Here is a 24,825-nt window from a genome sequence, read left to right as displayed (position 1 = left end):
TTGGACTGTGCTCGCGGCGTGCAGAGGGTGGGTGTCTCAGCTGAGAAGGGGAGTTTATCCTGGCAGGCGGTCAGGCTGCCTGCTGTATCTTCCCCTGACACTGGAAGGTTTCATTTTTATTGCTTGCGATTATGTGGAATCTTTTCTGGGGGTTTTGAGAATTAGTGTGACAGGATTACAGCCTATGTAAGGTTTTCCCCTTTTTTGCCTTTGGGAGAATTCCCACTAGGAGGGCCAGATCCCATTAGGATCCAAGTGGTGTTGAAGGTGGTTGGAGAAAGCACTTGGACACCACGAGGTGCCTCGTTACTGAAACTGACTTGCCTCCTGGAGGAGAAATCTGGAACTTTAAAAGCCCCGTTTCAGAATTTCCTCCTGATTCCAGTGAAGGAAGCCCGCTGCCTAATAACTTAGGTAGCCATTTGGGCAGCCTTTGTCCAATTCTTGATTTTCTTCTCTGTAAAGCATGGCTTTGCACTAGAATGATACTCTCTAAAATTGCCTATAACTCCAACATTCCATGATTCTATGACCAATTCTAGCTTTTAAATGACTTCCCCCTTATTATTGAAGAGCCTTCTCTGATTAGTTCAGGTGTATGATGGTGGCATGCTGAGTTTGGTGTCAAAGTCCCTCACTTTGTGAATTTTGCTGGGCACAACTTGGTATTCCCTCTGCTCTTCATCCCATACAGTGATGTTCGCTGATTTATTGGCAACAGTTTTGTCCTCTCCCTTAACTAACAATTGTAACTGGAGCTAAATATAAGGGCTATTATTTTTACAAAGTTTTTTTTCTTTTGTCTTTTAAGATTAAAAATAAGCATTGCCTTCTGATGTTCCAGTGGAAAAAATCGGTTGTCAGGAAAATCTCTAAACTTTATGTGATTCATTTGTTGGATCACTTTTGACTTCTTAAGTGTTGAAGAGAATGAAAAATAGGATAGATTGCCATTATGGAGGTGGTGCTATTTATTATCTGCAGAAATTAACCCAAGATATGTATGTTGGACAGAAGGCCTACATATTAATGTTTGAATAACACATTATTATAAATTTAGCCTAAGCAATGGTGAAAATAGAATTAAACCAGTGTTTACCATCTAATGAATTACTTCCCAGTCTACATCTTCATTCTGTTAGCCTGATAGCAGCATTCCTAGGTTTGAAAAGGTAGCTGGGGGAGGGGTAGTAGGGATGCTATTGGTGAGAGAGCTAGGGGTGTTATTAATGGGGGAGATAGGGCTATTATTGGTGGGGCAACAGGGATGTTATTGATGGGGGTGATGGGGTAGTAGAAATATTATTGGTGGGGGTGATAAGGGGTGTAATTGCTACAGTAGTAGGGATGTTATTGGTAGGATGGTAGGAATATTATTGGTGTGTGTAGTAGGGATGTTATTGGTAGGGTAGTAGGGGTGTTATTGGTGTGGATAGTAGGGATGTTATGGGTGTAGGTAGTAGGGTTGTTTTAGTGGGGTAGTAGGGATGTTATTGGTGTGGGTAGTAGGTGTGTTATTGGTGTTGGGTAGTAGGGATGTTATTGGTATGGGGTAGAAGGGATGTTATTGGTGTAGGTAATAGGGATGTTATTGGTGTGAGTAATAGGGATGTTATCAGTGTAGGTAGCAGGGATGTTATCGGTGTGGGTAGTAGGTGTGTTATTGGTGTGATAATAGGGATATTATTGGTTTGGATAGTAGGGATGTTATCAGTGTAGGTAGTAGGGGTGTTATTGGTGTTATAATAGGGATGTTATCGGTGTGGGTAGTAGGGGTGTTATTGGTGTGGATAGTAGGGATGTTATTGGTGTGGATAGTAGGGGTGTTATTGGTGTGGATAGTAGGGATGTTATTGGTGTGGATAGTAGGGATGTTATTGGTGTGGGGTAGTAGGGATGTTATTGGTATGGGGTAGAAGGGATGTTATTGGTGTAGGTAATAGGGATGTTTTAGTGGGGTAGTAGGGATGTTATTGGTGTGAGTAATAGGGATGTTATCAGTGTAGGTAGCAGGGATGTTATCGGTGTGGGTAGTAGGTGTGTTATTGGTGTGATAATAGGGATATTGTTGGTTTGGATAGTAGGGATGTTATCAGTGTAGGTAGTAGGGATGTTATTGGTGTGGGTAGTAGGGGTGTTATTGGTGTGGGATAGTAGGGATATTATCAGTATAGGTAGTAGGGATGTTATCAGTGTGGGTAGTAGGGATGTTATTGGTGTGGATAGTAGGGGTGTTATTGGTGTGATAATAGGGATGTTATCGGTGTGGGTAGTAGGGATGTTATTGGTGTGGATAGTAGGGATGTTATTGGTGTGGATAGTAGGGATGTTATTGGTGTGGGGTAGTAGGGATGTTACTGGGCAGAAGCTCTTAGAAATAAAACTTCAGAAAGAAAAAGGTTGTGATATGGAGGATACAGGGAGGAGAAGTTAGAAAGAAAATACCAGAAGAGCTGGAAAAACTTTAAAAGAAAATCTTTACATATATTCCTGGTAGAAATAAAGTTAGTTTGTTGATGGAGCTATTCCTTGTTCTGTTGGTGTAGAAATTTTGTTTTCAGTGACTTCCTACTTTGAATGAGATGCTGTGTCTACTCTGACTTCTGAGACGCTCCTCAGAGGGCAATGGAGGCTTCTCGTTATGATGCCTTAAGAATAACACACATGGATCTTTTTCCCTAAGCCTCGAGCGCAGGAGGGTCTGTGACCCTTTCCGACTCTGACGGTGCCTGGGAATGTGGGCATCATTCAGTGTCGATTTTGAATAGTAACACATCATCATTAATTCATGCTCTGCACATTTGTAACTTGCGATAAACAAGAGCTGAGCCTAAGTTTGCCTACACGTTTGCTAAGCTGATTAATAATGTAGGCCACGCTGCAGGGGCAGTGTTTATTCACCTCAAGGGTACCTGCTCGTTCCAGCAGTGTGGCTGCACCATCACAAACCGAGAGGCTAATTACAAATTGCTCTTACCTCTTTATTAAAGCAGGTCCCTAAAGGCCCACTCCTTGGGAGCTTCTGTGTTCTCTGTTTACATTTCTGCATGTTTGAGAGTGCTGCTGACTGCATCTTTTATAAAGCATTGTGGATTTTACACTTTAGGAAAATCACTACGGTCTGGTATCTCCTTTGGGTATGAATTAGTGAGGATCACTGTATTTTAAGAAGTGCCTATTGCTGTGTCACACACCAACCCAAAACATACTGGCTTAAAACAATAACAGTTGTTTATTTTGGTCTTAAAGATGCAAAGTGGACAGGACTTGGCAGAGGCCGTTAAGCTCTGCTCCACATAGTGTCCATGGGATGGCTGGATGGTGGCCGGGGGTCTACTTTCCAGATGGCATGCTCACATGCTGGGCAAGTTGGTGCTGGCTCTACGCCTCTCCACAGATGACTTGGGCTTTTGCAAAACATGCTGGCTGGGTTTTAAGAGCAGGCGTCCCAAGAGAGCAAGGCGGAAGGGCACAGAATTTTTATGACTAGACCTCAAGCGTCACATAGCGTCTTTATCACCTTACTCCTTGTTGGAGGCCATCGCAAAGACCCATAGTGGTTCACGTAGAGGGGACAGAGGCTCGCCTCCTTGACACGGGCATGACAAGGTTCCAGAAGACCAGGTAGGACGAGAGATACCATTGTGGCCACCTTTGGAAAATACACTCTGCACTATTTGTGAATTCAGACATGTTCGTTTTCAGTTTATTCTTCTAGGACAGAACTTTGAGAATACGTAAACAATAAAAATGAAGGCAAGAAATGGAGATAAGTTGGTTATTGAATATAAGGGTTACTGGGCACTGAACATAATCTTTAAATCTGTAATTCTCCATAGTTGTAAATGCAAGTCCCCCTCACCAGAAAAAAAAAAAATAGCCTCCTATTTGTTATTCAGGGGGATCACATATCTCCATGAGATCTGAAACTCTCTCAAATGATTTCCATCTTCCAGCAAAACCATCCCAGGGTTCTCCAGGGTATTTACAAAAGAACAATAAAACATTCATTTCTTTAGCACATTGTAATGAAAACCATCCCCAAGTACTTAGTTTAACTGCTTTGTTTACCATGGGAGTCTCAAATGCCACGAGGACCCTGTTATATTTTTGTTGGTCAGGAGTCCTGGGAATAGACAAGGATTTATTTAACCAAGGGTTAAAACTAGGATAGCAGTGCCCAACTGCACCAGCTTGACATTTTGTCAAAGTGCCTTTCGTTAGTGCTTTGGAAGCCTATGTAAATCAGGGAGGGGTGGGAAAAAAAAGTCACGAATACTGGATGTTAAAGCAGCCTGGTGTGAAGGGAAACATCTGCTCCTGGTTAAATTCTTTAAACTTATGTTCTTTTGCCTCACTCACTTAATGGTGGTGCTGAGATTTGAGTTCCATGAAGACTCTAAAGCTGGTTTTCCACAACATTCCCAGGAGTTTTAATGAGCCCTTGAGGTTCTCAGCCCCAAGCTTGTAATTCCAGGGTCACTGGTATTACCAAAGTATAAAATTGGGGTTGTCAACCTCAGCAACTCCAGGATTCCAGCTGGGTGTTTTACGTTTGTTTTTATTTTTTTGAAGAAAAGCATTGTGCTATTGTAGGTAGTGCCTTTATGAAAGAAGGCCCACAGGAATGCCTGAGTATGAGACGTTTTTTACCTTGATAGGAAGTACTGATGTCAACAAATTGTTTATTGCTGCCTCTTTTCTTTTTCCTGAGGGGAAGATGGACTTGGTTTATTAAGAGATGGATGAGAAACCCAAGGGCTGCAAATAATTTTATTTTAACAGGGATTCTTTCTTGAGACTGCGAACTGCAAATAAAATCCCAAGCCCTCTTGCTAACTGAATGGACCCCTCTTGGCCAAGGGGACCCCAGAAACACTTTAAAACTGAGTTCCCAGCTATGATAGGATAGGAGAGATAAAGCACAATTACCTTCCTATGACTTCCCTTCATAAATATTCATGACTCCTCCTATGTTTTTTGAATATGTATATTTGATCCCTCCCACCCCCATCCAGATATAAAATCGTGTTCCCTTTTGTCTCTTCTCTGAAGCACACATGCCTGGCTTCTGGCTGGGGCTTGGCTTCCCAACCTGTTGGAATGGCTGCCCAACAGGTCACTACCCTTTACGAGAAATAAAGCTCTCCTTTCTGCAAAGTATAAACCTTGTTCATTTTTTTTTTAATTAACGAGATGTACCTTAACAAGATGTACCCCTAATTTCTCTAGGCCTCCGTTTTCTCTGCTGTTAATGCGATAGGAGTAGCGAAATGATGTGCAAGTTTTCAGAGTCTCAAATGAGTATATTTTCAAAATGTTATTGACCCCAGATGGATAGTTCCTGAATTGTAGACTCATAGAAGTTTCCACCTAGGAGTAACCTCAAATTCTGCAAATCTAAGCTTGTAACTATTTATTCCTTTAATAAAGTGTTTGTTTATGTGCCAGGAACAGTCCCAGGTGCTGGGGACATAGCAGGGCACAAAATAGACAAAGTCCCTGTGTTCATGGAGCTCTCATTCAACTGGGGAAACCAATCATGGGGAGATTGAAGGGGACAGCATCCCAAACAGAGAGATCTGTAAGCACTAAGGCCCCCTGATGGGAACAGACTTTGAATGGTGAAAAAGCAAAGGCTTGTTGAAAGTGTCCACAGTGAACAAGGTGTCCTGAGAGGTGGGCAAGGCCCAGTTCAGGGAGCAGAGGATGTTGGACTCCATAGGCCAGGTTTGGGTTGGGCTCTTACTACTCCAAGTGGGACACTGTTGGAGAGTTTAACACGGGCAGCATTAACTGATTCTCATCTTTCAGATCTTCTGGAGCCCCACCTGGCTGCTGTGGGCTGTAAGCAGGCCAGCAGGCAGGAGGAAAGCCAGCAGGGGGCTGGTGGCCAGGCAGGGGAAGGGCATATCCAGGAGAGGGGACTGCTTGACTGCAGGCCACGCCAGAGAGGATGGGGCTGTGAGGACTGAAAGGGCCTGTGGGATGTGGCACGTGGGGGTCACAGGGGATGGCTGTGGGGAGCTGCCGGCGGGGCGGGTGGACACACAAGATGGACAGTGAGTGGAGGGGAGTCAGTCAGGTAGGGGTGGGCGGAGGGGGCTTACTTTCTGCTGTTGCTGGTTGGTTTCTTCACATATTTTTTAAAGATAGCTTGAATTTAATTGTATGCTGGGTGGAAAGAGCCAGTAGAGAGGGAGAGATCAAGGATATAAAAAAGAAGTGGTCTTTAGTGGAGCTGGGTCCTCTAGGAGGCTCCATGGCCCCAGTTTAGCCTTGGCCGGGCCCCACTGATGCGGGGGACGAAGAGGGGAGGGTGTGTTTCGAGGTGGCTGGAAGAGGACATAGGGTGGGGCTTCTCAGCTGTTGTCTGGTTTCATCGTTAATTCATCTCTGGAGGACGGTGGGGACGTGGGAAGGTTGGGAGGGGGCCCAGGAGAGGGGAGAAAGCCCCTGCGCGGGGGACACAGGGCAGGTGGGCAGGGATGACGGCAGGGTGAAGGCCAGCTGCGTGGCCACAGCCTAGATGCAGGCCTTGAGCCTTCCCTGTCGTGGCCCTGGTGGATGGATGAATGTGACACTCGTGGGAGGGGCCAGGCAGGGAAAGCCAAGGACCTCATAGCAGGAGTGTGGCGGAAGAAGTGGATTGCACGCTGGGCAGGGAAGGCTGAGGAGACCCAGTCGTCTGCCCTTCTTTTCAAGCAGCTTTCTGGGCCTTCACTGCTGTCACCTTGAACTAGGTGACCCTAAGTCTCGGTTTGCTCGGACAGTCCCAGCTCATGCCTGTCAACCCAGCATAATTAGCTACTCATTGTATCAACTTTTGCTTTAAAACAAGTCCATCTCTGGATGATTATGTGACCTGTCACCTCAGTCGGCAGACTGCTGTATCTACTTTTGGTCTCCCATGGACGCCTCACATCCTTTCCCATGGCGAGCGCAGCTCTGTGACCTCTCCCACGAGCTCTGCAGCGGCTCTCGGGCCCCCAGCCACTCTCCTGGCCTCCTGCCTGCTCACCGCTGTCACCAGCCCCCACCTCGGTCCATACCACATCCTGTGGGCAGATCCGCTGTCCTTTGCGTGGGCCCGATGGTGCCACGATGCTCAGATGCCATGATGGCAGCTCAGTGCCCGCAGAACAAAAAGGTGAGAGTCTAAAGATTCAAGACTCTTTGTCATCTAGCCCTGGTATTTCACAGCGTGGCTCAGAGCACAGGATATAGTCTAGTGAATACAGTGCTGAGAGGTCTGGCAGGTAGGAATTTGGTCTCTGGAGCCAGCTGCGTAGGTTTGAATCCTGCGTGCCCTTTTACTAGCTGTGTGACCTTGGGCAAGTTGCCCGACCTCTCTGTGCCTCAATTTTCTAATCTGTACCATAGGGATAAAAAAAAATACTTATCGTTATTATAAGGATCAAATGAGTTCATCGACGTACAGCCTATAAAATGGTGTTGGGTGCATAGTAAGCTTCCAGTAAACACTAGCGGTCGAGATTATGGATTTTCCACACAGGCACACTGAACATATGCTCTTCCCTGCATAACTTCTGGCACTTTCTTGCCTCTTCACTTTTGCTAGTCTTTCCTTACTTCCTGCAAGCCATTTCCGTATGCACAGTTTCCACCTGTGCCGAAGGTTATTTTACCAACCACGGGTTTAGGCCGGCACAAAACCAACAGACTGTGAAGTCTGGCACACATCCTTTGACTCCCACGGGACCATGACGAGAGTGTCTTTAAATACTTTGCTAACATAATGTTTTGAGGTTCGGTTTTTGCATTTCCCTTGTGGGCGTGCAGGAGTATTAATGGAAGCCCAGGGGGTCTCGCAGCCGCAGTGGGAGGTGGCAGATTCTCCTGCCAGTTCTTTTCCTCAGTGCTCATCACCTGGGTGATGGCAGTTTGCTTGGGCCGAGGTCCTTGCCTTGCTCCAGGATTCAGGTCTGAGCGCAGGCAACCATGCACATGCCGAATTCAGCGACAGGCATACCTCAAGGGAGACCAGGGATTCCCTGGGCCAGTAAAAGTCTGCTGGAGGTGCCTACTGTCTGCTCCGACGTGTTGAATCTTTGCGTTGTGCCCCTCCTGGAGCGGGAGGCCTGGGAGTTGGACAGTGATTCCAGAAAGTGTTCTTAATAAACAATCTTGAGCAGACGTGATAACCTCTAAGAAGTGAAAGAATGCTGTGTCTATGCAGACAAAGAATCTAGAGCACAGATGCCAAAACGGTTTTGACCAAAATATATCAGCTTTATTGTGACAGATAAGGGCTTATTTCCTTAATTTTATTTGGCTTAAATATCAGTTGCCTTATCTAAACTGAGGTGGGAGGATTGCTTGGGGCTAGGAGTTCAAGACCAGCTGGACAACATATTGAAACTTTGTCTCTACAAAAAATAAAAAAAATTAGCCAGGTGTAGTGCACACTCCTATAGTCCCAGCTACTTAGGAGGTGGGATCTTTTGACCCCAGGATTTTGAGGCTGCTGTGAGCTATGATCATGCCACTGCAGTCCAGCCTGGACAACAGAGTGAGACCTGTCTCAAAACAAAATTTGGCTTATATTTTTCTTCCTTGTTTTAGTATATGTGGGTCATGAGTAAATTTCAGATTTTATTCACATTAAATGATGTGTATACACACGATAGACATTTACATATTTATTTTGTCTGCCCTGACATTCTTCTTCTGAGAGCTTCTTTATTTCCACAGTCCAGCTATATGATTTCCATGGGAGCCACCTTGCACCCTGGCCCAGGCTGATTGGCCCAGAAGTGGACATCTGACCTAAGCTGGGCCAATCAGAGCCCTTTCCTGGGATCTTTTGCTTTGAGTAACCAGGAAGTTTAGAGATTCTAACTCCAGTAACTAAGCTGTTAGTAGAAAAACTCAGGAGTTGGCAATGGCCATATTTTCTGCTACATGGGAAAAAATGATCCTAGGTAGGAAAAAAGAATGATGCCAACAAATAAAGATAATAAACAAACTTGGAGAAAGTTTCCAAACAGTGTTGGAGACACTGGTTCCAGGTTTTCCTAAGTTTAGCTCCGGCCCTCCCCTGCTGGCCACTTGGCTGGTCTTGGAGAGAGCAATGAGTTGCTCCTCACAGGCAGGCCTTTCCTTGTTTATTTCTCTTTTGTGTATCTTTGATTTAGACTTTTGATGTTGAGTTGGGATTTTCTGGTGGGTTGGTTTTTAGGGGGTACTAACAGTTAGTTGAAGACTGTAAGGGATGGTAATTTACTAGTACCCTCTCAGTCCTACTGACTCCTAACTCCCAGGTACTCTATTTTCAATGAATTGTGAAATTATAGGCACAGTCTAAGGGAAAGAACTGAGTCAACACAAATAATGCAGCCAAAAGAACCCTTTCATCAGTAATTCCTGTCCTGAACAGAGCTATCAAAGGATGGGTCCTTTCTCTACTTCTAGTAGAGCTCTGGGCCCCACCTCTTTTACTTTTATTCTTTTTCTTTTACTTTTACAGTTTGCTAAGTTCTTACAGTATTTATTAAGCTTCCCACCAAATCACCCCCAATAACAGAGAAGAATAAAGGGATACCTCTTCCCCTCAACACCAGCTCTGCCAAACTGAGTGTAGACAGTTTGAGAAGGCTGGAACAACTCAACTTTCAGTCTCTCCGTTACCCCTTGGATCGGACCAACACATATTAAATCCAAGAAGGCAGGAATAGTGCCTGTTTGGCTCACTGTTGTATCCCTAAAACCTAGCTCCCAGCACGTTATGGGTATTCAGTAAGTATTTATAGAATGAATAACAAATGAATGAATGAATATTATTATCCCCATTTTGTAAATGAGGAGACTGAGGCTCAGATAAATCAAATGATTTGACCAGTAATATAACTAGTGATTAGTAGAGCCAAGTCCAAAGCTTTAGGTTTTCAGACTCCTTGTCTGAGGCTCACTGTAAGACCTCTCAGTCACTATAAGAGAAAACCACAACACCAGAAGCTCCCTGTGATTCTTCCTCGTGGCCCCATAATGAAGCCAAACACCCAGCAGCACCTGGCAAAACTTTCAATTCCTGAAGCTAAGCGTTAACACGTCAGAACTAAAGGCAGCTTCAGATGTGAGCTAAAACCCATGTTATTTTTGAACCTCTCTTTTCAGAAAGCTGTACGAGAGTTTAGGTGACAAAAGATGGGAAGGGTTGTGTGTGTATGATAAAATATTCACCGCAAAGATGCATGTGTAACCGTGCAACCCACAACAGTGTTTTTGTGCCTGTTCTTGACATATAGTACATGCATCTGTTTGTGGGCTCCCTGTGCATGTCACAGATCCCCAAAGTCTTCAAATTGTCAGCTGTCATGGAATGGTAGCCTGTGAATTACGAGGGCAAAGGGGTCAGAGTGGACAGTGGTCTGGTCTAGGGTGTATTTGGGGTATATGTATGTGTGGGTCTTGGTCTTCACCCCATGTTATATGCCTCTGAAATCATTGTTGAAAACTCTATTTCCATTATTCAGTATTTCTGTGATTTATTATGCTCTATAGTAGTGCTATCCAGTAGAACTTTCTGTGAGGATGGAAATGTTCTACATCCCAACTGTCCAATAGAGTAGTCACAAGCCACCAGTGGCTGAGCACTTGAAAGGTGACTAATGCAACTGAGCAATGGAATGTTTTGTTTTATTCTATTTTACTTAAGTTAATTTAAATTTAAATAGCCACACAAGGCTAGTAGCTACCATTTGGGACAGCACAGCTCTGTATTTTTATTAAAAAATAATAAGTTTCTGATTCCCAACATTAATGAGCTCATTAGTAATAGGCATTCCATTAAGTTCATCATATAACTTGTGGAAAATAAATCAGTTATGGATGTAACTTCCCTTCCCTTGTCCTCAAAACATGGTGGGGGAATTTCCTTGACCTGGGAATGGTGGTAGCCGAAAACCTTCTTGCCTCAAGTCTGTCTCTCCCGTAGGACCTGGAAGCGATGTGAGATGAAGTCCTCGTTGTCTTGTTTCTGTTTGGGGCATGTGCTCTCGCACTGTCTTTTGGGATCCGTTACACATCTCTTCATTTCACGCTGAATCAGGTTTAGATTTAGAGACCTCAGTCAGCCTGCCTCGTGCCAGCTTATCTCCCCCGCCACTGCTCCTGAAGGAGGGATGTGGGTGAGGGAGAGAACTGACTTATTCTAAGAAATTGGCTAAGAAATGATTACGGGGGCTGGCAAGTCTGCCATCTGCGGGACAGTCCTGCAGACTGGAGATACAGGTAAGAGTTGATGTTGCAGTTTTGAGTCTGAGGCTTGAAAGCTCGGACAGGATTTCTGTGCTGCAGTCTAGAGGCAGAATCCTTTCTTCTTTGGGAAATGTAGGTCTTGGTTCTTATAGCCTTCAACTGACTGCATGCGGCCCACCCACATTAATCACACCTTTAAGAAATACCTTTACAGCAACATCTGGACTAGTGTTTTACTAAAAAACAAAACAAAACAAAAAAAAAAAACTGGTTACCATAGTTTTCTCAAGTTGATTCATGAATTTTTTTTTTTTTTTTTTGAGACAGAGTCTTGTTCTGTTACTTGGGCTAGAGTGCTGTGGCATCAACCGTAGCTCACAGCAGCCTCAAACTCTGGGCTTAAGCGATCCTCCTGCTTTAGCCTCCCGAGTAGTTGGGACTACAGGCACATGCCACCATGCTTGGCTAATTTTTCTATTTTTAGTAGAGATGGGTCTCGCTCTTGCTCAGGATGGTCTCAAACTCCTGTGCTCAAGTGATCCTCCCGACTCGGTCTCCCAGAGTGCCAGGATTGCAGGCGTGAGCCACCATGCCCATCCAATGCATAAAATGAACCATGGCACCTCATTAGATTCAGCCAAAGCAATGTTGAAACTGTCTCTGACCCTTCATCCATGCCATCTAGTATTACCTGTGAGCACTCCAATTCCTGCTGACTTGTCAGCAGGAGGCTTTTTTGCTCCTTTCCCCATGTTGCTCATAGTTTCTGTTTCATGAAATCCAACCTGTGTCTCACTACTTTTTAACTGGTTTCACCATGACTGATACAGCACAAATATGTGTATTAGCACATACATAGAGTACACATTTACACTCATCCTTAGCAGCATTATATTCATTTTGAAAGTAGAGTAATGAGTAATCCCTCCTAGATTATCTGGAACTATCCCAATGTCATGTTGTTATTTTTAAGAAAAGTGATTCCTCAAATGTATAACCAAAGGCGTTTTTTTTTTACAATGAGTTGAAACTTTTTATATAACAAAATTAAAAACAAAAAAAAGGCAGGCATGGTGGCTCATGCCTATAATACTAGCACTTTGGGAGGCTGAGGCAGGAGGATCGCTTGAGCCCAGGAGTTTGAGATTCCTGTGAGCTATGATGACACCACTGCACTGTAGCCTGGGCAACAGAGAGAGACTCTGTCTGAAAAAAAAAAAAAACTTTTTTACCTCATGATTCTTGATTACAGTTACCATGAAATTTGTTCTTACTTATTATAGAGCAATTGAATGAAGTCTTGGATCAGTAGAAACCAGCAATCGTTACTCCTTTAATTATTAGGGGTAGGATAGTTCTTAAAGGCAGCAGAAATGAGAAGAAGGTGGGTGAGGGTGTATTTCAGTTTAAACTGGTATCCAGCTGGGCATCTTGGTGTAGATTGGATTATTTAATGAAGTGGAAAGAGTGATATTGTTGAAGGGCATCAGGCTGGCTTAGAATACCCAGAGTCAAATCCAGGCATTACCTTTGATTAGCTCTGTGAAGTGTTTGACCAGGCACATAATCTCTTAACCAGTTTCCCCTTCTGTAAGGTATTATTTTGAGGCCTAAATCAATGCATGTGAAAATTCTTTGTAGAAGAGTTGTACAATGTTGATAGTTGTTTTTACTACTTGCAATTGTTAGAGAAATGTTGTAGGCATGTGTGTGACAGTCCACGGGGAACTCCATGGGTAAGGTGACCTGGCTACTCATGGTTTGTTCTTCCATATTGGTTCGGTCCCATGCTGATGAGGACCGTGGTGTAACTTGATGTTATGATGCTATCCAGCAGCACATGCTGAGGGCCTAAAGTAAAGTAACCTTGTGGTTGTATGGAGAATGGGAAAGAGATTCCAGAAACATTGAAGGGTAAGTCTGGCAGGAGGTGGTGAATGGACACATAGGACTAGAAAAAGGGAAGAGCTGAAGAAGAAAATGCCTGTGTCTCCAGTTTGAGAGACCAGGTTGAAGGAGACCCATCAGCTGTGATCATCGACCATGTGGGTCTGAAATTCCAAGGAACGCCAGGGATAGGAATTCAAACTGGGGAATAATTAATGTATGATCAGTGTCTAAAGCCGTGTTTTAGGAAATCACCAAGGGAGAGTGTAGAGTTGAGGGTTCATGGCCAAGGATGAGCCCTGTTGAGTAGGAACTAGTGCCTGCTGTTACCATGCATGTGACTTGCTCAATGCAAGTTATGAATACATGAATGAGAAACAAGGAAAAGTCAGAGTCAGTTTAGCTATATGTACACAGTCAAATGACTTTATGAAAAAGAGAAAAGAAAGTGTCTATACTAGGATAAGGCAGAAAACTTGAAGTGTCAAGGCCCCTAGGGGCTAGCCAAATATTGATCTTTATAAAATCTAAATGTGGTCCTCTAGTTAAAAAGGACTACTCACCCTTTCTGGTAAACAATTTGGCAGCCTGTATCAAGCCTTTGAAAAGTTAATATCCCTTGACTCATTAATTCTGCTTCCAGGAATCCACCCGAAGGGTGTAAGTAGAGCTGCAGATAAAGATTTATGCACAACGATTCATCTTCTTCCTGGGGTCATGAATTTCCCTGGATGGCTTGGATGAGAGGAGCATTTAACTTAGGCGTCTTTTTAAAGGTTTTGGTACTATGCAGTACTATGATGCAGGATACAAAATTTGCACTGCTGTTGAAGGTAAAAGATTAATATTCAAAGAAATCTTGAGCTTTGGCCTGGGACTCCCGCCCTCTTCTACTCTTGAAGTTATAATGCTATGGTGGGAGAGTTGGGGAATATGCTGGCCTGCAGGGTGAAGGCAGAGCCTTTGTTGGCATGGTATCCATGGACGTATGTGATCTAGTCTTTTGTGCATTCTAGTCCAGCCTCATTTCTGGGCACTCCTGGCTTTTCCTGTCATGTTCCAGAAATAATTCTAGAAATTTCCTTCCTACACCAGGCTGTTGCACACCATTAAGCTTTTGCCATGATGATGCTTCCTTGCCTTTACATAGATTGCCCGTCTCCCTTTCCTTCACATATCTGGTGAACTCCTATTCATCCTTCAAAGCCTCCTGCAGAGTTGGTTCCCAAACAGGTTTTGTTTAGTACAGTATTTTAGAAAACAAAAAAAGGATATGAATACTTTAAAGTGAGGCACGCACACTCCAGTTCTGTCACGCTGCTCACCTCTTCCTGTTGTATTACGCCTCTCGTTTGTTACACCTCTGACCTACTATGAGAAACTTTTCTCAGCCTCCCCTCAGGCAGAAACAATCACTTTTGTCACTGTCTTTCTATACCTTTACATCCATTACTGCATTTATTACCCTCTATGATAAATTTTTAAAATATTTACTTTCTTCAATTCTAAAAGTAACATGCATCAGGTATGGTGGTTCATGCCTATAATCCCAGTACTGTGGGAGGCCATGGTGGGAGGATTGGTTGAGGCCAGGAGGTCAAGACCAGCCTGAGCAACATAGCAAAACCCCCTTCTCTACTCACCAAAAATAAATAAATAAAGTAACATGTGTGCTCATTAAATAAATTTTGAAAAATTACACAGAAATAAAAAAAAAATTGGGCTGGGCATGGTGGCTCATGCTTACAGTCTCCAGCACTTTGAGAGGCTGAGGCAAGAGTATCACTTGAGGCCAGGAGTTCGAGACCAGCTTGAGCAACATAAGGAGACCCCATCTCTACAAAAAATTAATATAAAAAAATCACTCACAGCTCCACTCCCCAAATACAGTGCTGTTTTCATGTATACTTTATGTATGTATATTACAAAGTTGTTATAATTCTATTCCATAAAGTTAAGAATCTTGATTTTTTACATAATATTATAAATATTAATTGTTCCATGTTAGTGTAATTATTTTTAAAGTTTGTTTATAATAATTGGATGAATTTTCTTGAGGGTTGGAACCTCCGATTTTGTATCTCAGCACCTAAGCACAGTGTTGGTCTGGGCCAGTGTAGGGACTTAATAAATGTTTCTTGAATTCTAGAGCTGAAAAATTAATCAGTTTCCATCCCTACCTTCAAGGAGCTCAGTCTGGGAGAAGGAACATAACATACTCATCCATTATTTAGTGTATTTATTCATTCATTCAACAGATACTTATTGAGAACCTGCTGTATGCTGGTATCTCTGGGGACACAGCAATGCCAAAAGCCCCGGCCCTCATCAAATGTGTATTCTCTAACAGTGATTCTCAAATCTTGGGCTGCATTGGAATTACCTGGAGAGCTTGTTAGAACACTCATTGCTGGACCCCAGCCCCAGAGTTTCTGATGCTGTAGGTTTGGGTGGGGCCTGAGAATTTGTATTTCCAACAAGTTCCCAAGTGGTTGCTGATGCTGCTGTTCTGGGGACCACACTGAGAACCCCTGGCCTGGAGAATAAATTTACAGCACAATATGGCAAAGGAATATGGTTGTCCAGTTTGTCATGGGAGAAGAGCAGAAGTCTGTGTCTAAGCCTCTCCAATTCTTCAAGTCCCAGTGGAAACGGGAGGGCTAAGATAGCCTTGTGTCCAGAGTCCTTGCCTCTTCCTCTGCATGACTTTTAGCAGTCTCAGCAGGGCCACGGAAGCCCAGGCCTGGTAAGGAGAAAGGTTAGAGTATCCTTCCTGTGCCCTGTCCTTTGGTGCACTTGCCATACGTAGTATCTGATCTTTAGAGCAAATGGGGGAATTACGATTCCTCCCATTTTATAGATGAGAAAACTTATGCAACCCACCCTGCTTCCCCAAGCCAGTTAGTCACACATCTGGGGCTCCAAGCCAGGCCTTTCTGAAAGCCTTCAAACCTTGTGCAATTTCTAAGACTCCAGTTGAGACTAGCCTGTGGTTGAGCCCTCAGTTTTTAAAAATGCTTCAGACTGTGTGTGGTGGTTCATGCCTATAATGCTAGCACTCTGGGAGGCCGAGGCAGGAGGATTGCTTGAGCTCAGGAGTTCGAGACTAGCCTAAGCAAGAGCAAGACCCTGTCTCTACCAAAAAGAAAGAAAGAAAGGAAGGGAGGGAGGGAGGGAGGGAGGAAAAACTCCACTCCAGCCAGGTGTTGCGGTGTGCGCCTGTAGTCCGAGCTACCTAGTAGGCTGAGGCAGAAGAATCACTTGAGCCTAGGAGTTTGAGGTTGCAGTGAGCTACAGTGACCCCACTGCACTCTACCCAGGGTGACAGAGGGAAACTCTGTCTGAACACCCCTCCTTACAACCCCCTACCCATTTATATTAAAAAAATTTAAAAAAAAATTAAAAATGCTTCAGTAGTAATATCAGTTTTCTCTGTGGTAAGACAGTAGCAGCAGGAGCTAGTACAAAGCTGTCTCCTCATTTCATTTGAGGACTATAAAATCTATTGCCTTTCTCTTTTTGCATATGTTGCCAGGAAGCTCAAAGCTAACCTCCGTATGTAAAATCTTTCCTTAACCTAAGTTTCTGGGGTGTAATTATGTCCCCACTCTTTTCTTTTAAAACTTTTGTTACCTGTGTCATCTTTTAGAAGCTTTTCATAATAATTTCTAGTTTGGTGGATATCACAGATTAATGAATGGAAAATGATTTTTCAGAATGAAAAGAATGATTTTAAACATTTTTTTAACTTTAAATAAGAGTGAATTGAGCCAACCATGGACATATGAATGGAAACGTACATGCCCCGGGACTTGTAGGTATTTGATGCCTTGAGATGCATCTACTTGGTCTTGTGGTTAGAATAGACTTCGGCCCAAGCCAGACCTGACTCTGCACTCTGGCTACTCACTGCTTGCTTTATGATTTTAATGCCTCTGGGCCGTGGTGTCCTTGTCTGAAATGGGGATAATGATACCATGCAGGGTCATTGAAGGGTTCAACTAAACAACTTAAGTAAAATGCTTACTCCAGTGCCTGGCACATAGGTCTAGACTAGATGGCAATTGCTACCATTGTTATTGTTGTCTGACACAGGCTAGACTTTATATAAAGACCACACTGCACACTTGCAATTGCTCTGGACTTTCTTCTGGAATGTGCAGTGTGGAACTAAAATTCCGTTAGGTTGGTTCACAGTAGGAGAGCTGCCAAGGACTGCCTTTCCTTTAGAGAGAGTAGCTCTGTGTTAACGAAACTAATTCTCAAATGGGAATAGATGATGGGTGCAGAGGCCTCAGTATTTTCTGAGGTTATCTGCTTAGGGGTTGGTGACTAAGACTTAGACAGCTCTGAGGTCTCTGACTGCCTTACATATTTGTAAAGCGCCTTGAGCATCCTTGCCTGGAAAGTCCCCTAAAGCCCATCTTCTATTTTGGCTGGCTCTTGCTTGATTTTATTAGGCTATTACCTTGAATTTTTCTTTCAGACTTGTGGCTGTTAAATTCAATTGCTTGGGGCTGTTTTCTAGGGAGAGTGCCACAGTACTCCACATGGAGGGTCACCCCCTCCTACAGGTGCAAGGAGTGAGAAGGAACAGTTACCTTGTTACTGCGGTGCACAGTGTGTACCAGGACATGTACAGCCAAGGTCCTGCCTATCGCTGTGGGCTGGGCATGGTCTGTGGGCTCCTTTGCTGCCATACCCTGGGCCTGAGAGACACGGAGCAGAGCTGGGTGTCCATCGGATGTCCCCTTAGCCTTCGCCCGGGAGTGATTTCCCCCACCTCTGCTCTTCTCTGCCAGAACTATTGTCTAAAAAAGGAAGCTCTTTGGGTCATAAAATGCCACCTGGTGTTAGTGTGTGGTTCTATAGACATACTGTATTTATATAGTAGCCCAGTGGGCAGGAAGTAGGTGATTCATCAGAAAGAAAGATAACAGAAAAATAAACTCTTACCGAAGTGAACTTCCTCTTTCAAACTCTATTTGTTCTAGCTTATCCTTTTATAACCTTTTTTTCACACTCTTAAAAAAAAAAAAAAGCTAATAGGGACTAATGGACTAATGCAGTGTTTCACAGAGAGGTGATGCCGACCCTTCGTAGCGACATGCTTTACTTTTCCCTCAGACAACAGAGTTAAAGAGACCAAGCCCGCGCGTCTGCCTCCGTCAGGCGGGGGTGAGGACGCGGAGCTCCGCCATGTTGGGGTTCTTCCCGCCCACGCCGAGGTAGCCTCGCGGGCCTCAGGGGCGCCTGTGACAGGCCATCCCGTTCACTTAGTTCCCTTCATGTCGTTTGCCCTGCAGATCCAGGAGGCCGCAAGCCGGGGCCTGAAATTTGTCGGCGTTATACCTCAGTCGCGGCCCCCTGTGAACTCGGCAGGCAGCAGCCCTCGCGCGCACGCCGCCAACAGCGCCGAGGACGCCAGAGATGCCAGAAACGCACGTGGGGACCGCGTGTCGTGGTTGGAGAAGGAGAACCCAGGGGCCGCAGACGCGTGCAGTGCTCCCGTCGGGGGGGACCAGAGCCCAGAGCCTGGCACAGGCGTGAGAGAGGAGGTGCCCGCCGCCGAGCAGCCCAGCTCACCCTCTGGAGAGGGAGATGGCGGAGAATTTTCGCCACGCAGGCTGAGCAAGACCCTGGATGGACCGGACTGCGATCCCTTTGGCGTGTGTGAAGAGCCACTCTCTGGGAGTAAGTATGTCAGCGCCGGGGTTTGACCCATGGTAAAGAGAGAGGCTAACAGCTTTTCGGTAATCTGCATGGCATCTTAGGGAAAACTAAATGGAATTAGAGTGTAGAGACAGCAGTCCATCAGACAGGAAAAACTGCATCAAGCAGTTATCCGGGCTGCCTGTTTACTTAACTGAAGTTGTGACTTCTGGGGAGAGCAGAACCACATGAAATGGACTGGCAGTTGCTTCAGAATGTCACGTTTCAAGTGGATTCTGAACTGTGAGTTATTTTATCCCCTGTGCTCTCGAATTGCCCTTGAATTACCTTGCCTTCACACAGGAAGTGTCAACGTGCCAGACACCAGTGAGAACGTGCATTCCACTTCTTAAAATATTTCCTGAAAGCAAGACAACAAGAAAGCCAGTTGAGGGCAAATTGTGCAGGAAACTGGTGTTTCAACTCATTAGGATGTGAACACCCAGGTTTCAGGGAGTTATAGAGCTGAGAAATCAGCACAGTGGAGAGAACACCCTGCCAAGGATAGGCCACCAGTATGTGAATCCTCCTAATCACGTTGCAAGAGGCCATTAGAGCATGCACTTTAGGTTGGGGATGTCAGATAACAACACGATAACAGTAGTAATGCCAACATTTAGTTGTGCTTCCTGCAGACCAAGCCCTGTGCCAGTAAGCATTTTAAATGCCTCATCTCTTCATTCTCCTGATAGCCTGGTGATGTGGGTGAGCTCTGTTCTCATTGCCCAATTTACAGCTGAGTGGACTGGGATTTAGGGAGCAGATTTGTTGCCTGGGCTGGAAATTGACAGATGTGGTGAGTGAACCCAGGTGGGCTTCACCACCATCCTATTACGTCTCTCTGCATGGTCTTTCCTGCGTGATAGGCTAATGTCATTTACTGAGGCCCTTAACTTCTCTCACTAATTCTAGGAAATCTAGCGTCTAGTCATTTCCCTAAGGCAAGGCACTTACATTGGCCATATGCCTCTCTGGCCTTGGGAAGGCAGACAAGTATCAAGACCCTCCAGCCTTAGTGGGCTTTCTGTTTAGGCCTTTCTGGATCATCTCCCTGGTTAATGTTGTTATTATTTTTTTACTAATTCTTGAAATTAGCCTCTTCCAAGTGATAAGGAATAGTTGATGCTTCGAGAAGTGAAAACAAGCAGAAATAGTTTCTTTTGTTACATTAGAACTTCTTGAGAAGAAAGTTATGAGTTGGTTAATTCTGGGGGCTTATTTGCAAAGTTGATTTAGAGGGAGAGAATGGAGCTGCCTCACTTCTGGGATATATGAAGATTATTGTTTAATCAAGGCCTTGATCTTTCTTTACTGTGCACTGAAGCAGAGCCCTTCATTTCTGTGATTTTTCACTCGGTTTCGGGCACACTTCTGCTCCCTTCACGGAGTAACTGAGGGCACATTTAGACCCAGCCTGTATCTCCATGATCAATGCCCAAGGCTTAACCCAGAAAGCTCCATCTTCTCATTGAGGATGGGCTGGATGTGTGCACTCTGAATCCTGAGAAGGAAGACAGGCCTCAGTGGACCCTTTCCCTACCATCCAGGACTGCAGGAGGGTGAGGGCCTGGCCAGGCATGGGTCCCCCAGGAGACCGGGGCAGGACTCACAGAGAGGCAGGTAGCACTGTGGTTGGGAACCCAGCGTGTTCACATTCCAGCCTGCTGCCTCCCATGTGTGCCATAATCACATACTTACCCTCTGTGCCTCAATTTCTCACCCTGTAAAATAAGGATGGAACAATCGCTTGTCGAAATGTTAGAGGAGATGTACGTTTAAAGAACTCAGCACAGCTTGACCTGTACGTGTGAGCTGCTGTTGTTGGGGTGCAGGCTCAGTAGCCCTGACCCTCGACCTCCACCTCTCCTGGAAACCTAGCTTAGAGGAAGGAGGCTGTGGCTCCTCCCTGCACTCCAGAAACCACCTTCCTGCAAGACTCCTTTCAGACTTCCTTCCTTTTGTGGTTGGCCCAGGAGAGAGTCATTGGGGAGACTTGTCCTAACAACCTCCCCAGGTGCCAAGACCCTACTGCTGCCCTGTGGCAACTCACCTCCCTCACCCAGAGATGCCCATATGACTGAACACACGGAAAACCCACAACACACAGAGCGCCTTGGCCTCTATCCCATCTCATCAAGTGCCTGTTCCTTCCTAGAAAAGCAGGTCCTCCTGGAGCACAATGGATAATGTGTGTGTGTTTCTGGAAGCGTCAGCCCACCAGTGGGTGGGACCTTCAGCTATGGGAGGTGACAGGCATCGGGGTATGAAAGCCTCCTCTGACCCCAGTCTCCCAAGGCAGGTAGGCAGCTGCTGGCCTCACACCTGAGGCTGCGCCTTCGCTGTCTGCTGGGGCTACAGGTCTCTGAAATTTAGGCAGCTCACTGTTACCCTTTTTTCCTCTTTTGGTGGCATAAAGGCGCCTTTGGAGTTTTCATCAGCTATTGATCACACGGAGGTACTAGCAGGCATACAGGTCTCTGGGGGATGGGCAGGAAGCAGTCACAATGGGGGTGGTCACCCCGAGTGCGCCATTCTGGGTCCTTCCTATGTATCGTGTCAATTGCTCCTCACAACAGCTTTGTGGCAGAAGATGCTGTCATTATGCCCATTTCACAGATAAGGCAGGTCGCCATCCCTGCCCTCACACAGTTAGCTTTCTCCCTCACAGCTTCAGCATCTGGCCTCCCTGAAGGCTAGAGGTCCAGGACTTTACACCCATTGGTCATGACCTCGCCTGACCCCCAGCTTCTGTCCTAATCTTTTTGCTGGGCAGTCTCCTGGTTTCCTTCCCGGGACGTCCGCTCAGCATTGCCCTGCAGTGCACAGGCCCCACCCGCCTGCTAGCTCAGCTCAGCTCAGCTCAGCTCGCCTCTCTCAGGGCCCCCTAAGGAGGGTGAAGTGTTTTTACTCCCCTTTCTGCCAGGTGGGCTTAAATAGGCAATCACAGCAAGACAATTAAAAAAAATCCAGAGGGAGTCTCCCTCCTCTCCCCTCCTCCTCAGTTAATTTATTTCCTTCGTAGGAGGCCTTGGGGAGAGGAGAATCTAGGCAGTGGCTGCTCATACAGGACTTTCCAGCGGAATCTCCATCCGGGCAGGTTCCCCCATCCCTGCGGGTCGGCCCAGCAGTGATTCCCCCCTCACCCCCCTCAGGTCTTGCGTTCCGCCCCCTGCTCACTGCCTCTGGGTCCTGGTCTGGGAAACTCCTTTTGGTTTGAGGCCTGTGCTCAGCAGTGATCACCTGAGCCCGTGCAGGGACAGCCCCAGCGTCTCTGTCGCTACAGCTACAGTCAGAAAAATACACAGAAGCCAGGCAGGTTCACGACAATTCCAGTTCTCACTGCACCAAAATAATAAGCCTTCCAAGCGCTGCCCTTCCTAGCCTGCACCCCCTCACTTAAATGTCAGCCAGAAACCTAAGCTGGGATCTCTGTTGCATTTCGGGCTGTAGACCTCCTCCGCTGCCAGCTCATTGTGGGTGTGTAAAGCTCAGGGCTCGTGCTTTTCCGACATGCGAGCTCCTTCCTCACTGGGCCAGTGCCCTCCTCTCCCCACACCCTCGAGATAGCCGGCTCCTCAGTGCCCCCTCCCAGATCTGCCACCTGCCGCTGCCTTTCTGGCCTTTCGCTGAGTCCATTAACGAACAGCTATTGAGCTCCCACCCGTGGGCATCAGTGCCTGCTCCCTGCGTCCCCACGAAATTAGCCTTTTGTTAGATTTGGGAAAGAGCCCAGGGTTTGGGGTTTGAAAGACTCTTGGCTCTGCCACTTACTGGCTTGTGATTTCTGGGGGATCCACTTAGCGCTTCTGGGCATAGGACCAATGCCATCCCCTCCCATGGAGGTTGGGAGAGTCACATGAGATGATGAAGGAGAAAGGCCCTTGTAAATATGGGCCACATGGCCTTGGCTGCTGTCATGTTCACAAGTGGTTTCCTGTGGATTGCCACGCATGTGGGGGTTCCTGCACTTTGCCTTTCCCTGCTGCCTTGTCAGGCAGGCCTCACGCTGGCCCAGAGGTGCCCTGCTATTATTAGTACCCAACCCTGATCGAAGTCTGAGCAGCTTGCCCGGATCTAGCAATCTGCACGGAGCATCCTGCAGCCCTCCTGCCTTCCCACCCTGCCTCCCCTCTGCAGCACCTACAGCTCTGCCTTCCCAGCACAGACCCTTGCTCCTCCCGCCATACCTACAACCTCAGCAGCCTGCATCCCCACTCAGCCCCAGCTGCCCAGCCAAGTCTCACAACACTTGTTCCTTCCAGCACAGCTACCTCGCTCGCCGCCTTTTCCTTTTCCTACATCTAAGCCTTTGCAGCCCCACACGTTAAGCCACAACTCTCTTCTCTCCAGGCCAGAGTTCTCATTGGGGACCAAGACCCAACCAGTCCCCTGCTCACCGCAAATCCCAGGTCTCTGGGGCCATACCTGCAGACAGACTGCAGGTGCCCGTCCCATGCTTGAGTCCCTACACCAGGCGCGGGCCTCAGAGCTGGACGCCTGCCTCTTTCCTCCCTGAGTAGCAAGGCCTGGTGGACCCAGCTGGTGCCCCTGCCCACCCTGGCTTCTCCCTCCTGTCTGGCTTAGCTCACTCCAGCAACCATGTGTGCAGCACCTCGTGTACCACAGGGACTTGCTGGGCATGAGGAGTCTGAACCAGACAGGCCTGGCCCCTGTGTCCGGGGAAGGGAAAGACCAGGAGACAGTCTTGACCCTGCCTGGGTGCTTTGCCAGCGTAGGCCTTCAGCCGTTCCCAGAACGCTCAGAAACAATGCCTTCCCCCACCCCTTGGGGACTTTCTGTCCCACGTCTGGAAAAATCTTCCAGCTGGGGTCATGGCACAGTCACAGAGAAAATTTAAACAAAATGTGGGACTTCTTTTTGGAGTCTTTGGTGCCTGCTCATGTGAGGATGTGTGTTGCAGAATCAGAATATGAAAACATCAAAGAGTATCATCTCTGGACAGTTTCTCTTGGCTGGTTTCCATGTGAGTAGAAAGAGGACCATGCCAAGGAGACAGTGGGACAGGGTTTACTATCGGGTTACACATCTGCAGTCAGGTTTCTCCCAATATTTCATTGCTACGAATGCCTTGGAGGCTCTTCATTCTAACAGCATTTCCTTTTCCTTCCTGAAAAATTTATTTCTGTCTCTGGCTTCGGTCCTCCCCCCTGGGGAAGATCGCTGGAAAAGCGGGATGCTGTCAGCACCAGCCACCTCATCTGACCAGCTCCTCTTCCTCCGCCCACCCCTGCATTCTCACTTCTCCTTTGGCCTTCCCCTTTTTCTGTTTCCTTATGCATTTGAGAAAGTCACGTTTCTGTCTTGCCACGTGAGTGGGGATCCTTCTGTGTGATCAAGTGTTACCATGTATTTTTGGACTTTGGCCATTTCCAAATTCCCCAGTCACTTCTCCTGTGCAGAGGCTGTGGGATTTTTTTTTCTTTTTAATTATTTTGCATTTGGGCTTGCCTGGGGCAGATTGTAGCAAGTGGTGCTCCAGTCCCACCTGGGGTCACCTGCAGACAGTTCTGGCCAAGCCCACCGCTCCCTTAGCCTCTGCATAAGGTAGGCTGTTCTCAGGAATGGGAACAGCCCGGCAGACCATTGGCCCTGGGGAATTAACGCCTCAGGAGTGACCTTCGGTCCATGTGGGTACATGCCCCAGCCTCCTTGCTCTTGGTGGGCCAACCTGAAGTGTGTTGTGTAGTGCCCCTGGCAGGACTGAGCCCCAGGTGCCCCAGCCGCAACCTGCTCTTTAATGCACCCGTCATTGGCTTCATCTCCTCCAGGTTCCCATCCCTACCCCTTCCCTCTGTTTCCTGGGGTCACTTCCTAAATAAACTACATGCACAGGAAAGCTTATACAGTCTGCTTTTGAAGAAATCCAAAGAAAGCCAAGAACTCACTCAGCCCTGCTTATCCTTTTAGTAACTGCAGCTTTTATCTGAACCACTGGCACCTGGGACTGGAAAACTCGCATCATCTAGTTCACTCCCTGCTCCCCCC

General features: G+C 46.4%; 1 protein-coding gene across 2 annotated transcripts in view; it reads left to right on the top strand.

Annotated features, from left to right (window-relative positions):
* RFTN1 (raftlin, lipid raft linker 1) overlaps positions 1–24,825 on the top strand; it is a 199,097-nt gene that overhangs the window by 117,972 nt on the left and 56,300 nt on the right. For both annotated transcript variants that reach the window (XM_012766959.3, XM_012766960.3), the window contains exon 5: positions 18,414–18,801. In XM_012766959.3, coding sequence (XP_012622413.2) covers positions 18,414–18,801 — 388 coding nt within the window. The remainder of the gene's footprint in view (positions 1–18,413; positions 18,802–24,825) is intronic.

The sequence above is a fragment of the Microcebus murinus genome, chromosome 1, assembly GCF_040939455.1.
Source record: "Microcebus murinus isolate Inina chromosome 1, M.murinus_Inina_mat1.0, whole genome shotgun sequence".
Classification (NCBI taxonomy): domain Eukaryota; kingdom Metazoa; phylum Chordata; class Mammalia; order Primates; family Cheirogaleidae; genus Microcebus; species Microcebus murinus.
This window is presented reverse-complemented; position numbering and strand designations above follow the sequence as displayed.